The sequence below is a fragment of the Macrotis lagotis genome, unplaced genomic scaffold (assembly GCF_037893015.1).
Source record: "Macrotis lagotis isolate mMagLag1 unplaced genomic scaffold, bilby.v1.9.chrom.fasta BILBYCTG396, whole genome shotgun sequence".
In the NCBI taxonomy this organism is placed as follows: Eukaryota; Metazoa; Chordata; class Mammalia; order Peramelemorphia; family Peramelidae; genus Macrotis; species Macrotis lagotis.
Window position 1 is genome coordinate 92,997 of NW_027422303.1, and position 17,307 is coordinate 110,303.

Sequence of the window (17,307 nt, forward strand, 5' to 3'; positions counted from 1 at the left end):
AGGGTTAAAGAGGAGACAACATAGTAAGAGATAACTTTTCAGGAATTCAATAAACTGACAAATAATTATAGTTTAAGATTGTTATTATTTCAATATCCATTTTAGTTGGCAAAGATAATGATGATTTGCTGTTTCCTTCTAGAACAGAAACAAATCTGTATGATCAAAGCTAAAGTTTTACTAGGAGCACTGCAGAGCTGTTCTAGAGACAAAACTGAATGTTGCCCAACTGACACTTTGGAATTGGAGTGCTAGAGACATTTAAAAGACTCTAGCAGAGTAAGCAGATTGAATCAGTTAATATTTAAAGCGATTAAATTCAATTAATGGATTAGAATTTCAAATTCTGAAGCAGAAGCATAAATACTTTGGCTATATAATGAGAAGATGGCACTCAATGAAAAAAAAAATCCGTGATGTGTAGAAATATTAAAGGCAAAAGGAAAAGGGGATAATAGAGAGTCACTAAGTGGCTGACTTGACTGAATAACTGAACAACCACAATGACTATCTATCTATCTATCTATCTATCTATCTATTTATCTATCCATCTATATGTATGTATGTAGAGAGAGAGACAGAGAGTGTGTGTGTGTTCCGAAAGGATTGCAAAGTGCTTTCTTTAAACTAATTTGGTGACCCATCACAACTTTGTGAGAGGTACAGTTTGTCCCAATTTATAGGTGGAGAAAATATCTCTAGAAAGGTTAAGTGATTTCGCTAATGTCACATATCTAGAAAATCACTGAGTCAGTATTTGAGACTGTAATTCCACTCTGCTTTTTAGCCTATCTAATAACTTATATGCTCAGCTATAGAAAGAATTGGCAGATGTGATTGTTGATTGAATGACAGTGATTTTGACATATTATGGTGAATTGGATAAGTACCAGAGGATTGGAGGAAGGCATATGTTAGACAAATTTTCAAAATCGATGGGTGAGGGGTGGCTAGGTAGCGCAGTAGATAGAGCACTGGCCCTGGAGTCAGGAGTACCTGAATTCAATTCCAGCCTCAGACACTTAATATCACCTAGCTGTGTGACCTTAGCCAAGCCACTTTAACCCCATTGCCTTGCAAAAATTAAAAAAATAAAAACAAAAAAAAAATCAATGGGGAAGAATAGAATATATAACTACAGGAGTTTGAACTGGGAAATTTTAGAATATTTGCATGCATGCATACCTATATATATGTCTACATATATGGAATCCTAAATGAATATCTAAAAAAGGAAGCAATGATCACAAAGAATGAGATTGTCTCCATCAAGAATAAGTTAGGTCATCATTTTGAAATTATTATATTATTGTATTTTTCAATAAGTTTGCAAATGTGATCATATGAATACCATAAATATAATTTGCAAAAGAATTTTGTTAATACACACTTTGGAATCCCCCCCTTTTGAACTCATTTTATTATGCATTATCATCTCTAGTTCTAATGTAATTAATGACTATAAAATTACCTTATAAATTTATTAGCTTAAAATTTCCCTCATTAATCAATTAATATGAGATCCCAACTCTTTTATAAAACAGTATAAAATAAGCTAGAACCATCTCCCTTCTCATCATATCTAGCTCACTCCTCTTTTTATTCTTTCTTTTTGTATGTATGTATGTATGTATGTATGTATGTATGTATGTATTTGTCTGGGTGTTTTTCTAAATATGATATCTCTGGTGACCATTCAAACAAGATTGCTTAGTACGATAATATTTCCAGAATTGAGAAATTTTCAGTTATGAATATATGGATGATGGATTATGTAAATTTGGATTCAACTCTCAGAACTTATTTTTTTAAAATAATTCATATCTATTTTATTGTTTTTTATAGTGTTAATCAGTTTTAGTATCAACAAACTTGATTTTTGCAGGTAGTTTCTTTCTAGTTCTAGTTCTTTCTATCTATCAGTCATCTATCTACATAACTTTGAGTTACATAGATAGATGATTGATATATATATATGTATATATATGTAGGCACAATATGTACTCATAGGCACATATGTATATGTAGGCACAATATAACAATATTATTTCATAATAAAAATAATGAAAGTGGTGCATTCAGAGAAATGTTGGAAGATTCACATGAATTGAAATACAGTGGAATGAATGTAATCAGGAGAATGATTTATACAATGATTACAATATTGTAAACAACCACATTGGAAACCTCAAGAAGCACAATCAATGCAATATAAATCTATCAATAAACATTTATTAAACACCTACTATGTAACAGGGACTTTTCTAAGTAATTGGAATATGAAGTAGGGTGAAAGACAGTGAAGATCCTCAAGGAGCTTATAAACTAATAATCAAATCACTATGTACAAGAAATATATGTTGATGTTGTTTGTCCTCCCATCTCAGACTGTGACATGAGGGAGGTGTTGCCTTGACATGCATATGTATTGGATTTGAGTGAGGGAGATATGGTGTGAAATCACCAGAAATGCTTTCTCCATCAGAGATATTTGGTCAGATATGGGTCAGCATAACTGGAGATGGTCCTGTATATGAAGTTTGCCCAGGATCACACAGATAGTTAATATTAGGTGTCTGAGGTTGTATTCTAACTCCTGTCTTTCTGACTCTTAGACCAGTGCTGTGGTCTCTGTACCACCTGAGTTTATTAGTAGTATTGATTATTTTTGTGCTACAAAAACTTAGTAGAGAGTGGCCTGGGGTTTAGAAAGAAACTACCTGGAAGGAACTTGGGAGTGCAAAATTACAATTGTCCAGGCAATAGGAGTTAATGATCTTCCCCAAGATAGTAGCAGTGACATAGGTAAGAAATAGCATATCCACGAGATGCTATGGAGGTAAAATAAGAAGTTTTGGTAATAGATTGGTGGATTGGACTAAGAGCATGAGGATGACGCATAGTTGCAAGTCCAGATGTCAGTAATCTAAAATAAAATAATATATACTTTATACTCAACTCATTCAGTACAAAAGTAGCCGAATGAACATGTGTTGGTATAATATGTGATATGAGTAATGAATAAGAGATCAAAGGCTTATTGTCTTCATCAAAACACTCTGTGCATATGTACTAATTTAAATTGAGAAGAATATTGATAGATATGAATTATGATGGATACCAAATAAAATCATCATAACAAAATGAAAATAACTAAAATTTATTTTATGTAAAATAACTGGATATCAATGCAGGATTCCTTTCCAAGTGGACTCTCTACCAACAGTTACCCTATGATTTGTTAAAAGAGAGAATTCAAATGCAAAGAAATTTTCATTATAAATGAAACTCCAAAAGGTGAATTTGGGAACTATAAAAAAAAAATCAATGATCTCACAAAGGCATAGAAAGTCTTGAAAAAAATGAAGAGTGAAATGAAAAAGAAAAAGGAAAACCTCATATAAAGAAATAGAAATCTTATTTTAAGGATGACAGTACTTTTTAATTATATTCTTTTATGAAAATGTTTGTTTTAATCTAAAAACTTAGAAATAAAATTAATTTTAAAAGATAATTAAGATGGTGATCCTGAGAGTCATGATGACAGAAGGAGGAAAACCATCCTTGGTTGGTTCAAGGTATTTTTACTACTAGTGTCTTTCCATATTTTACAAACAAATATTTCACCCCCCAAAGTTTCATTAGTATATGAAATCTTCATTGCATTGAAAAATCTTCCACACTGTTAACTGAGAGGAAAGACTAGGCACTAAGTGGCTGAATCAGCTTCTCTGTGGCCTATAAAGCTAACTATCAAATAGGAAAGGAAAAAAAAAATAAAGAGCTGCCCAGATAATCCACTTTGATTTTTTTCAGCAATTCCTTCAATGAATTGATCATCTCAAGTACTCAATTAATTCAAGTGACTGTGAAAAAGGGAATAATACTGATGAGGAGGGAAATGAATCAGACTTTAGCAAGAGATTTCATCTTACTTGGATTATTGGATCAAAACCAGTATGGATTATTTTTCTTATCACTTATTCTCATCATGTATATGGTAGCAACAATGGGGAACTCAGTCCTGATTCTTCTTATCCACCTTGATGCCCGGCTCCACACTCCAATGTACGTCCTTCTCAAGCATCTCTCCTTCACGGATATCTTGAACATCTCCAATATTGTTCCCATGATGGTCAATAACTATATATCTGACAAAAAATCCATCACATTTGCAGGTTGTGGGTTGCAGATCTTCCTCTATTCCAGCTTTGTGGGTGCTGAGTGCCTTATTCTCACAGCCATGTCCTATGATCGCTATGTAGCCATCTGCCACCCACTGCGTTATGCCATCCTCATGAACCATCGATTAAGTCTCATTATGGCTGCTAGCTGCTGGCTTGGGGGAATCATAAACTCTATAATTCATACAACTTATGTACTACTTCTCCCATATTGTGGCACAAGGACCATTGACCATTTTTTCTGTGAAATCCCAGCCATGTTGAGACTCTCTTGTGTTGATACATCACAATATGAAAGAGGAGTCTATGTGAGTGCTGTATTCTTCTTCCTAATTCCCTTTTCCATCATCCTTGTTTCTTATGGTCAGATTCTCTGTATTGTGCTTCATATGAAATCTATGGAGGCTCAGAAAAAAGCCTTTTCCACTTGTTCCTCCCACCTGGCTGTGGTTGCCATGTATTATGGTTCATGTATATTTATATACCTGAGACCCAAGTCCTATCATACTCCAGGTCAGGACAAAGTCTTAGCCATTTTATATACAATTCTTGCTCCCATGCTCAACCCTGTCATCTACAGTTTCAGAAATAAAGATGTCTTATGTGCCCTGAAGAAGGTTTTTGGCAAAGCATTTAGTCACAGAAATGAAAACTTCACATTACACTGAATGCCCATGGATGACCTGTAAGAAATGTGTGGAAAATAGTCCAACTAGCATTCATGCATTTTCAGTGTTGAATTAAATTACCTTTACATGTATAACAAAATAAACTAGCTCATCTGATTATTTGTTAAATTTATTTCATGGATTCTGGAAAATTTATAACAAGAATGAAGTTATGATTCATGTTTCGTTTCTTCTGATAGAAAACGATCTCATTTGTAGAAGGTAACAACTGAATGTTAAGGTAATATTTAAAATGACTATTATTCATGGAATACTATTTGATCATCATGACTGCATCAAAGATTTTATTAAACTGCATTGTTATTGGTAGCATCATTTAACAGTAGAACAGTATCAGTGAATTCCAAACTGGCCAACTATCTAGAATCCACCAACTCCATGCTCAGCAGAGATTATTCTCAAACAGCAAACTGTTCACTCACACAAACACACACACACACACACACACACACACACACACACACACACAAACAAGGACAAAGACACACAAATACATAGTTGTTCTCCATTGAAAAAAGAAAACAGTTTTCTCCTATTACATATATATATACACACACACACACACACACACACACATATATATATATATATATGTGTGTGTGTGTGTGTGTGTGTGTGTGTATATATATATATATATATGTATAGACAGGAAGTCCTAGGGAGCCTGGACTGTCTACCTTTTCTTTCTTTAGAAAGATTTTATTTATTTTTGAGTTTTACAATATTTCCCCCATTCTTTCTTCCCTCCATCCCACCCCCACAGAAGGTATTTTGTTAGTCTTTACATTGTTTCCATGGTATACATTGATCTCAGTTGAATGTGATGAGATACCGTTTGTTTTTTTAAAATTTTATTTATTTATTTATTTATTTATATTACAGTTTTACAATTTTCCTCCATTTTTACTTCTCTCCCCCCACCCCACACAGAGGGCATTCTGTTAAACTTTACATGGTTTCCATGCTATACATTGATCTAAACTGAATGTGTTGAAAAAGAAATTATATCCTTAAGGAAAAAAATAAAATTTAAGAGCAAAATTGCATAAGATAATTATTTTAAATTAATGGTAATAGTCTTTGGTCTTTGTTCAAACTACACAATTCTTTCTCTGGATATAGATGTTATTCTCCATCACAGATGCCCCCAAATTGTGGCACTCATGAAATGATCAAGTCCATTAAGACTGATCATCAACCCCATGTTGCTGTTACAGTGTACAGTATTCTTCTGATTCTGTTCATCTCAATCAGCATCATTTAATAGAAATCCTTCTAGGCTTCTCTGCATTCCCATCCCTCCTGGTTTCTAATAGCACAATTGTGTTCTATTACATATTTATAGCACAATTTGTTCAGCCATTGCCCAATTGATGAACATTCACTGGATTCCTAATTCTTTGCCACCACAGAGGCTATGAATAGTTTTGAATAAGTGATGGTTTTACCCTTTTTTTCATGATATCTTCAGAGTATAGACCCAGGTGTGGCATTGATGGGTGAAAAAGTATGCACATTTTTGCTGCCCTTTGGGTGTAATTCCAAATTGCTCTCTAGAAATGTTGGATGGGTTCACAGCCCCACCAACAATTCATTAGTGTCACGGATTTCCCACATCCCTTCCAACACTGATCATTTTCCTTTCTGGTCATATTTGACAGTCTGAGATGTCTGAGATGCTATCTCAGTGATGTTTTGTTTGCATTTCTCTAATAAGTAATGATTTAGACAAATTTTTCATATGAGTATGGATCTCTTTGATTTCCTCATCTGTAAATTGTCTCTGCATATCCTTTGTCCATTTTTTCAGTGGCAGAATGGCTTGTTATTCTTATAAATTTGACTCACTTCTCTCTCTCTCTCTCTCTCTCTCTCTCTCGATATATATATATATATATATATATATATATATATATATATATATATATATATATATATTTATACATATATACTTTAGAGATGAGCCCTTTGTCAGGAATTTGTCAGGAATTGTTTCACAATTTGCTACATTTTGTTTGATCTTGGTTACAATGACTTTTTCTGTATAAAAACTTTTTAATTTAATGTATTTGAAATTGTCTAGTTTGTTTTACTGATGTTGTACATCTCTTCCTTGGTTAAAAATTGCTTCTCCTAATTTTCTTATAATATTGTCTTTTATGTCTAAATCCTGTAGTCATTTTGATCTTATCTTGATATAGGGTGTGAGGTGATGGTCTAATCCAAGTTTTTGCCATAATAGCTTCCAATCTTCCCAACGGTTTTTAATCAGAGAGTTATAATACAAAAAGCTGGACTCTTTTGGTTTATTAAACATCAGATTACTCTAATCATTTCCTGCTATTGCATCTAGTTTATTCTATTCTTCAACCAATCTGTTTCTTAGCCAATACCAGACCCTTTTGATGACTGATGCTTTATAATAATTTTTGCACTTTTTTTGCACTTATTTTTGCACTATTTTTCATTAAATGCCTGGAAATTCTTGCCTTTTTATTTCTCTATATGAATTTACTTACAATTTCTGGTAACTACTTTAAGTTATTTTTTGGAATTTTTATTAAGAGGGCACAAATAATTAGTTTACTTTCGGTCGAATTGCGATATTTATTATATTGACTCAGCCTATACATAAGCACTTCATATTTGTCCAGTTATTTACTTCTGATTTTATTTGTATGAGAAGTAGTTTCTAATTGAAAGGTTCTGAGTCTCCTTTGGCAGGTAGATCCTCTTATTGGACAAGTATTTTATATTGTCTGAAGATAGGCTCATTATTATTTTTTTAAGTTTTTATTTTTTGCAAGGCAAAGGGGGTTAAGTGACTTGCCCAAGGCCACACAGCTAGGTAACTATTAAGTGTCTGAGACCGGATTTGAACCCAGGTACTCCTGACTCCAGGGCCGGTGCTTTATCCACTGCGCCACCTAGCTGCCCAAGATAGGCTTATTATTGATATAGTTAATCACAGGAATAGTTTTGCTAATATTGAACCAACCCTACATTCCTGGGATAAATCTACTTGATCAGAGTGTGTTATCCTAATGATGACTTGCTGTAATCATTTTGATAAGATTTTATTTAAGATTTTTGGAACTAAGGGGTGGCTAGGTGGTACAATGGATAAAGCACCAGCCCTAGAACCAGCCCTGGAGTCAGGAGTACCGGTATTCAAATCCGGTCTCAGACACTTAATAATTACCTAGCTGTGTGGCCTTGGGCAAGCCATTTAACCCCCTTTGTCTTGCAAAAAAACCTTAAAAAAATATTTTTTGCATCTATATTCATGAGAAAGATAGGTCTATAGTTTTCTTTCTCTGTTTGACTCTTCCTGGAGTATGTATCAGCACCATATTGGTGTCATAGAAAGAGTTAGGTATCACCTGTCTTTCCAAAGAGCTAATATAGAATTGAAACCAATTGTTCCTTAAAGGTTTAATGGAAGTCACTTGTGAATCCATCTGGCCCTGGAGATTTTTTCTTAGGGAGTTCAATAGTGGCTTTTTGAATTTCTTTTTCTGAGATAAGGTTACTTAGGTATTTATTTTCCTCTTCATTTAACTGGACAACTCATATTTTTTTTTTGTAAATATTCATCCATTTCATTTAGATTATCAGATTTATTTACATACAGTTTGCCAAAATAATTCCAAATTTTTACTTTAATTCCCTGTTCATTGTTCATTCACCTTTCTCATTTATGATACTAGCAATTTGGTTTTCTTCTTTTTTTAATCAAATTAACCAAAGGTTTATCAATTTTGTTTTTTTTTCATAAAATCAGCTCTTGCTTTTATTTATTAGTTCAATAGTTTTCTTACTTTTGATTTTATTAATTTTTCTTTAATTTTTAGAATTTCTAATTTGATATTTAAATGGTGATTCCTAATTTTCTCTTTGACTATTTTTTAGTTGCATGTTTATTTCATTGATCTCTTTCTCTAATTTATGCATGTAAGCATTTGAAGATATAACATATTCCCTGACAACTGTATTGGCTGTATCCCATAAGTTTCGGTATGCTGTTTCATTATTATCATAATCTAGGATGAATCATTAATACTTTGTATAATTTATTTTTTCATTCACTCATTTTTTTTTTTTTACAAATGGGATTATTTAGCTTCCAATCAGCTTTAGGTCTATCTCTCCTCTAACCATAAATCTGAGGGCGGGAGGTTGAGGTCTGCCACCAGTAGAGTTTTGCTGTCTTTGTCTTCCTGTAGCTTTTTCAACTTCTCTTCTAAGAATGTGAATCTTATACCACTTGGTGCATATATATTTAGTATTGAAATTGATTCATTGTTTATGATACCTTTTAGAAGGATATTGTTTCCTTCTTTATGTCCTTTAACAATATCTGTTTTTGCAGATGCTTTGCTTTTTTCATTTCAACTGAAGGAAAATGTATTTTGCTCCAAACTTTTACCTTTAGTGTCTGCTTGAAATGAGTATTTTTGTGAACAATATGTTGTAGGATTCTGGTTTTTAATCCACTCTGCTATTTGCTTATGTTTTATGGGAGAGTTCATCCCATTCACATTCAAAGTTATTATTACTAACTCGTTATTGCCCTCCCTGCTATCTTCCCTCTGTTTATATTTTCTCCTTTTCTCACTTTACTCATATTCCCCAGTATTTTGCTTCTGAATACCACCACCTTCAGTGTGTTTGTCCTCTTATATCCAACCCTTCCCCTTTCTCTCCCTTTTCCCTTTGCCCTTTGCCCTTTCTTCCTTTCCTTCCTTCTGTTAGTTCCTCTTTTCTTCCTCCTCCATATTTCCCCTTTTAATGCCTTAAAGGTAAGATAAGTTTCTGAACTTTACTGAATGTCTGTATATTAACTTTAAGCCAAATATGATGTAAGTAAGATTCAGGAGGTTCTCACCTCCTCCCTTCTTCCCCTCTATTGCAACAGATCCTTTTTACCTCTTTATGTAATGTGATTTACTCCATTCAGTCTCCTCCATTCTCCCATCTCTTTATGGTCCCCCCTTTTAAGGAAATAGTGTTTTTAAATCATTCTATCAGAGTCATGGTTAAGTAATGAGTATCCATTATTTCTGGATAAGTATATTCCCCTTAACAGAGTTACAATTCTCCACTTATGAGAATCTCTTCCTTGCAGGTGGGGATATAGTCAATTTAATTTTATTAGATGACAGTTTTTTTTTTTCTTTACCCCCCCCTTTTTTTACCTTTTCATACCGGGCTCTTGAGTCTCCTCTTTGAAATTTAAATTTTCTATTTAGCTCTGGCATTTTAAACAGAAAATGTTGGAAGTCCCCTATTTAATTAAATGTGCATCTTTTCCCCTGGAAGAGAAGGATCAGTTTTGCTGAATAGTGAATTCTTGGCTTCATTCCAACCTCCCTTGCTCTTCTAAATATCACATTCCAGGTCTTTCAATCACTTAATGTTAATGCAACCAGTTCACAGTAATACATACTGTGGCTCATTAGTGTCTAAATTGTTTCTGGATGCTTGCAGGGTTTTTCTCTTTTTTCTCATAATTCTGGAACTTAGCCACAATATTCCCTGGTGTTTTCATCTGGGGATGTATTCTTTCAATAACTATTTTTCCCTCTGGTCCCATGATGTTGGAGCCTGTTTCCACCACTAAATCCTGGGTAAATTCTCGGAAAGTATACTGTCAAGGTAAATGAACTTATCCACAGTGTTCAAAACATCTCCATTTATGATAACTAATGATTCCACATGTGGATGGTGTAGTGTTGACTGCCAGAGAACTATATTTTCTTGTTGTTAAATGTTAGGTCAAAATTACCACCAACAACAGAGAATTAATTCATAATTTGATGCATATCTTCTTCAGAGGCTGTATTGATCACACAATCATCTGAAAAAAGAAAATAATGTGACAATACTCCATTCATTTTTTAGCCTTTTTAATTTGAAGAATTTAATAACAGTTCAGTAACTACCTTGCTGCCACATTTATCCTTATTGAGGTTATGACAATGTACCTGAAAATTTCAAGCTACAAACCAGGCACAAAGACTTGGTTCCCTCCATTAGTGACAGGTGTATCACAAGAGTATCCTTCATTGTCCATAACAGAACAAAATATGTCATTATGGAACTGTCATACAATACTAATGTACTTCTTTGGGCACACAAATTTTGACATAATTTTCCATGAATTCATCATAAATGACAGTATCAAAGGCCCAAGTCATATTTGCCTCTTTTCCCTTCCTTGCATTTTTCCTGGAGTTGTCAGGCAGTAAACACCATATTGATTGTTCCTTGAACCTTTCTGAAGCCACGCTGTCTTTCAGCTAGATGACCATCTATCAGATGAAGGATTAGTCTGTCATGTGGGACTCTGGCAAGACTCTTATCAGCAATGACTAAAAGAGAATACCCTTGTGATTGTTACAGGACAATCTATTCCCTTTCCCTTTATAGAAATGAACAAGGATAGCATCCTTGAATTCCTGGGGCATAAGCATCTCATATTTCATACATATCTATATCTATATCTATATCTATATCTATATCTATATCTATATCTATATCTATATCTATATCTATATCTATATCTATATCTATATCTATATCTTATCTATATCTATCTATCTCTATCTCTATCTCTATCTCTATCTCTATCTCTATATCTATTTCTATATCTATATCTATATCATCTATATCTACCTATATGTATATACATATATGTATAACCTGGTCAATTTCACTCAGCTTTTGGATGAGGAATGAAGCCTCCACTTTGTAAATCTCAACTGGGATAAAATCAGCATCAGATGCTTTGACATATCAAAGGAGTCTAATGGTAGTCAAAACTTCCTTTACATTTGGGATTTCAACTAGGGATAGACTGACTTCAATTTGAATTAAAGAGTCAGATACATCTGCATTGATTGATGATGGTCTATTACAAATATTGTGGAATATTATTTTTCTAGGATCATGTCCTTATCACTAATAAATGTGGTTCCATCAGTATTGAATGGTTGAGTTGCACCATTTCTTTTTTGACCCATAATTAACTTATTGGGCATCATAAAAGCATTTTGGATTGTTACTGTTCCCAAAATATTAAATTTCATTTAATTTGTCAAGAATTGTGCCTTTCTCTCTTCATTTGATCTTTTAGTTTGTTGGAATTTAATGTGACCTTTTGAGAAATAGATAAAGTATCCTTCTGATAAGCCCTGTGGAGTTTTCATTTTTCATTTAGGAGCTCCTGTATTTCCCCATCATTTTCAACAAACCAGTTGTGATGTTTGCAAATGATCTGACCCAGATGAATAATTGCAGCAAAGTACTCCAAATCTCTGAACACTTTGCTGTGCCATTGCTGCTAGCTATGTATTAGCTCATCTTTCCCTTCAATTTAACAGTAAACTATTCAGGAAAGTACTCTAAACATTTGATATTAATTCTTCTATTAGTCATTTTGTGTTGGTACTGTCATTTCCTTTGAATATGAATGTTTACCATGAAGAAGTTGTGTCTGTGATCTCTTCAGCATTCTGTACCATACATTTTCATTGTCAGTCTCACATTCTGTCTTTTCTTCTTGTAATTGAACAATCTATTAGATACAAATATTTGCTCTGAGTTCAGGAAGTTTATTGCTTTGGGACAAATGGAAAGTATTGTTCATGATGAGAAGAAGGTTAGACCTCAAATCTTCAGACATAAGTTATCTTTATTGATGCTTCCTTCCAAGGACTCCCTGTCATGTCTGGTCATCTTAGTCTCCACTAGCACCCAGAATTATAAATTTGTCCTCTTTTGATGATAAGGGTCTCCATGTCTTCATTAAACTTTTCTTTGATCTCATTAAAATTCATCATGGTGGGAGCATAGGGACTAATGATTCTAGCTAGGTATTTTTCCTGCAAGTGGCAGACACATCAACTTGAGTGTGTCATTCATTCTTTTGGCAAACAAATAAGATTGTTGACTAAATTGGGATGTATGATGCATTTAACAAAGACTAGTATTCATATGGGATAGAACTCAAAGAAAAATCATCATAGTCTAATTGTGACACTTAAGTATTATGAATTTTGCATCTCTCCTCCTACCATTCACATAGATAATGACTGAAGGCAAATTCCTGGGTATCTGAGCAGCCCTTTTAAAAGAATCCACTGCTCATCTCATGATGAGAGAAAAGAGCTAGAGAAAATGTCCTAAAATTGCTTCAACCAAGCCTGATCTGTTTTTACTGGAGCAATAGGAAACCAACTCAGCAGTAAAAACTAAAATTATAAGCAATATCTTTGCAAAGATGATTGCAATCATGCCTGTTCTATGCAATGTGTGTTCAGCTATACTCTCAAAGTCTCTAAAGAATTTTGGAATTGATTGTGAGACATGGCATGTCTCACTTCCATACTTATATGAAAGGCTTATACTAGCTGTTTGACAGTTTCTGTGCCTGTACTAACCAATTCTCATTGGATAATGAGAATCCAATACACTGAATCTTGGCTCCAGCAAAATGATATTATTTTGATCTTCTTTGAGAACATAGGACAATAACCAACAAATAATCTCATCCACCCATTCTATCAGGAGGTGTCTTCACATGTTTAAAGTAGAAATCTCCCAACTTACCCTTAGTCTTAAGAACTTTACGTTTCTCTCAACTTAATTTAATCCATATTTCAATTAAGTTTTTCCTTAACTTGATCACTGAACTTGTTACAAATTTTTGGAGTCAAAGATAAGTTTTGGGTGTTAGGAGAATAGCAAAGGTAGATAAGCAGCAATGAAAAGAGCTTGGTCATCCCTCACACCAGTGGTACACCATAAATTTCATACAGAAATGTAACTTATAATTTGTATATTTTATATATAGATGCATATGCAGGGAAGTCTATGCAATTTATAATCTGCCTGTAAAATATGTGTAATTTGTGAATAAACTTTATACAAGCTCACAATTTCTCTAAAATCTTAGTGAAATATTGATATATATTTACAATTATTAAGGTTTTAAGAAAAATAATTTGACATAAAATTCACCAAAGGAAATTTTCCCAGGAGTATTTATGAAGGAAGCCATAGAAAAGCATCTGACAGATGGAAAGATGAGAAAGAACTGGAAAGATATTTTTATTATTTTCTCTATCAAAGGACACTTACTAGCTATGTGATTATGGGCAAGTCACCCTGTTTTGCCTCACGTACAGGGTCATCTCCAGTTATTCTGATTCATATCTGAGCACTTTATCCAGATGGCTCTGGAGGAGAAATTGAGGCTGATGATATAGCACAGCATAGCCTCAATCAAATTAAATTCATATGCTTCTCATGGTATCACCTATCTTGTATCACAGTGTTCTTCAAGAATGAAGGGCAGGGGCAGCTAGGTTGTGCAGTGGATTGAGCACCAGCCCTGGAGTCAGGAGTACCTGAGTTCAAATCAGTCCTCAGACACTTAATAATTACGTAGCTGTGTGGCCTTGGGCAAACCACTTAATCCCATTTGCCTTGCAAAAAAAAAAAAAAGAATGAAAGGCAAATATCATCATCAGACTGTGTCCTCAATTGATAGCTTCTGATGTCAGGTGAATGAGAAGAAGAATCCCAGAAAGTTGACCAGACACCTTATGCTGAAGCCTAGACAAATGTGACACAGCTTGGAAGACATCAGGTAATTATGTCAGCACAATGAGGTTTACCAGGGGTTATTCCAACTGTCAGCACTGAATGGATGCCAAGTCACTGGTATGGTGATGACCATGGCAAGTTTGTCATTGTAATAGAAGTCTCTCAGGAAAAAATAGACTTGAAGCTATAGATGGACATGAAGATATTCAAGAAATGTCCTTTTCCAGAGAAAAACTATTACAGTTGAATAAGGGAGGAACTCTTCCATCCCTGACCTTAAGGACCGAAAACAACTTGTATTCAAAAATAGCTTCAGATACTTACTACCTACATGATTCTGGGTGAGTGATTTAATACCTATTTGCCCTCATCTTCAAAATGGGGACACACTGAAAAATGAAATGACAGTCTCTCCAGCATCCTTGCCAAAAATTCCAAGAGCAATGCCCAATGTCTCATAGAATTAGTCAGAGTTGAAGAACAACCACTGTTCTTAGTGCTGAACTCACTATGAATAACAACTTGGTTCAGATGGGAAATTTGATGTTAGACTTTTTTTTGATATCTTGGTGAAGGATTTGAACATTTTCTCTTTTTAATCTTTTTTTTCTTTTAATAATCAAAAAACCTTTTTTCTAGTTGAGTGATGCCATAGCTTTTTGATATATAGTGGATTGAGAGACTCCTCTTGCTGTTGCCTCTGCCAATTTCTCTCTATATATGTTGAGGAAACCTAATTCTGGCACAGAGGCTCCTTAGGGCGGAGTAAAGCCATCGCTACTGAGGTAAAAGAGACTCCACAAGCAGGGTCTATCCACCACCAGATGGGAAGAGGGGCAATGTCTGCTACTATGAACTGCAAAGTTGGAAAATCTGTTACTAATGTTAAGCACTTACATGATCACAATGAAAATGCAACAGAATTCTCATTGCACAAAATATAATTCTCCACAAAATGAATGCAAAGAAACAGTAGCAAGACTTTCATGAATGTAATGAGGTTTCAAGACATCAATCATGACCCATATTTATGGGAATTCAGTGAGATAAAGAGGCTAATCAGAGAATTGTAACAAGATATTAAAGAATTAAACACCATTGGAGAATATCAATCTCCTTTAGACTTCATGGGGAATAAATATCAAGAGTAGCTGTTCGTGTTGCTCGTGGTTAGTAAAAAGAAGGAACCAGGTATTATATGAAGTGAAAGGAGCAAAATTCCAAGAAATTATAAGTACAGATTCCTGAAATTGCATCAGCAATGAGAAAAGGTCTTAAAAATGATGAGCAGCTAGATTACAAGGAGCAGGAATGAATTTTTCTTTTCAATTTTAAACAAGAAAATAAAATCGTGAGATTAATCCATCAGATAAGTCAAGAATTATTTCTGAACCTCAAGAAAATTATGAATTAGAGAATATATTTTTGTCACCATTCATAAACAACAGTGATTTGAGACAAGGAAGAACTGAAGAACTTGAGAAACCACTGAGGTTTTCTTGTATAGTTCTCAATAAGGAACCTGTTTATTTTGAAATTTATTAATGAGGGCTGGAATCAAGATGGCAGCATGAGGGCAGGAATTCCTGGAACTCCAAAAGCATCCAATTAAACCCTGAGCCAAGATGATATGAACCTATTCATTTATAACAGTAGTTAGAAGAAGCATCTCTAGACAAGGTAAAGGAGTTGAATATAATGGTAAAAAATAGTATAAAGATGTAGTCAATAGGTGATCAAGGAAATTAATGGAAGAATGGGAAAGGAGAGGAAGAAGAGACTATTATATTTCATATAAAAGAGTCAAGAAAAAGCTTTTGCAATGGAATAGAAGTGGGGATGGCAAGGGGTAATGAGTGAGGCTTCATTTTCATCAGAAATAGCTCAGTGAAGAAATAACATACGCACTTAATAGGGTATAGAAATAAAAATGAAGCACACAAATGTTTCAAAGGAATGTTTTGGAAAATAGGTGTAATTTTTACTCTTAGTAATGTGTGCTTTTCCACCCCACCATATTCTGCTATAAGACTCTCATTTCTTCAAATGATCATTTATATGGAATTTGCAATTACCTTAATGAATATTTTCAATGTAAAATGAATATTTTTCATTAAAATCATTTGACAACTCTCATATTTTATTTCAATTTAGGAGCAGTACTTAAGTCAGTGTCACAGTTTTCCAAATAACTTAGTTTGTATCCCAATTTACTCAAGGAAATACAATCAGTTGTTCTGTTAAGATTTAGAATGTGGCAGCCTTGATGCAGTTATTGTAAAAAAAATTCTTGATGAGTAGTTTTTCATATTTAGAGAGTGTATTTTATTTTTTAATTATCTTATTTGTTTCTACAACTCCAAACACCTTTAATCAATTAGCAGTTTTAAACAATATTTTTGCAAGGATTTGCACTTAATGTATTTCTCCCTCCCTCCCTTCCCTACCTCTCTGCCTGACAGAAAGAAATCTGCCTTTGACTCTACATTTCTAACCCTGCTAAACAATAGATCTATATTGTTCATGTCGTAAGAGAAGGAGCAAATCCAATCAGAAAAAAAGAAAACAGTGAGAAAAAATGAAAAAATAAGTTAAATTAAAAATTGAAGATAATAAGATTTAGTCATAATTTAAACAACTCAGTTTCTTCTCTTGCTATGGATGGCATTTTACAAAATAAGTCTTTTAAAAGTAACTTTGATTATTGTATTGCTGAAATGAATAAGTCCATCATTATTGATTATCATACTATGTCATTGTTAGTGTTTATAATATTTTTGTTGTTTAACTAATTTCATTGTAATGATTAGTATTTTTATGTA

At 33.7% G+C, this 17,307-nt stretch overlaps 1 protein-coding gene across 1 annotated transcript; it reads left to right on the plus strand.

Annotated features, from left to right (window-relative positions):
* The first annotated feature begins 3,889 nt into the window (after window positions 1-3,889).
* On the plus strand, window positions 3,890-4,852 carry LOC141504145 (olfactory receptor 2AJ1-like). Its single transcript, XM_074208969.1, has one exon. It carries the CDS (start codon window positions 3,890-3,892, stop codon window positions 4,850-4,852), a length of 963 nt encoding a protein of 320 aa, XP_074065070.1.
* Window positions 4,853-17,307: the final 12,455 nt, after the last annotated feature.

Excerpts from the sequence above, each read along its gene's own strand:
- LOC141504145 (XM_074208969.1), top strand. The coding sequence starts at position 3,890 with ATGAGGAGGGAAATGAATCAGACTTTAGCAAGAGATTTCATCTTACTT.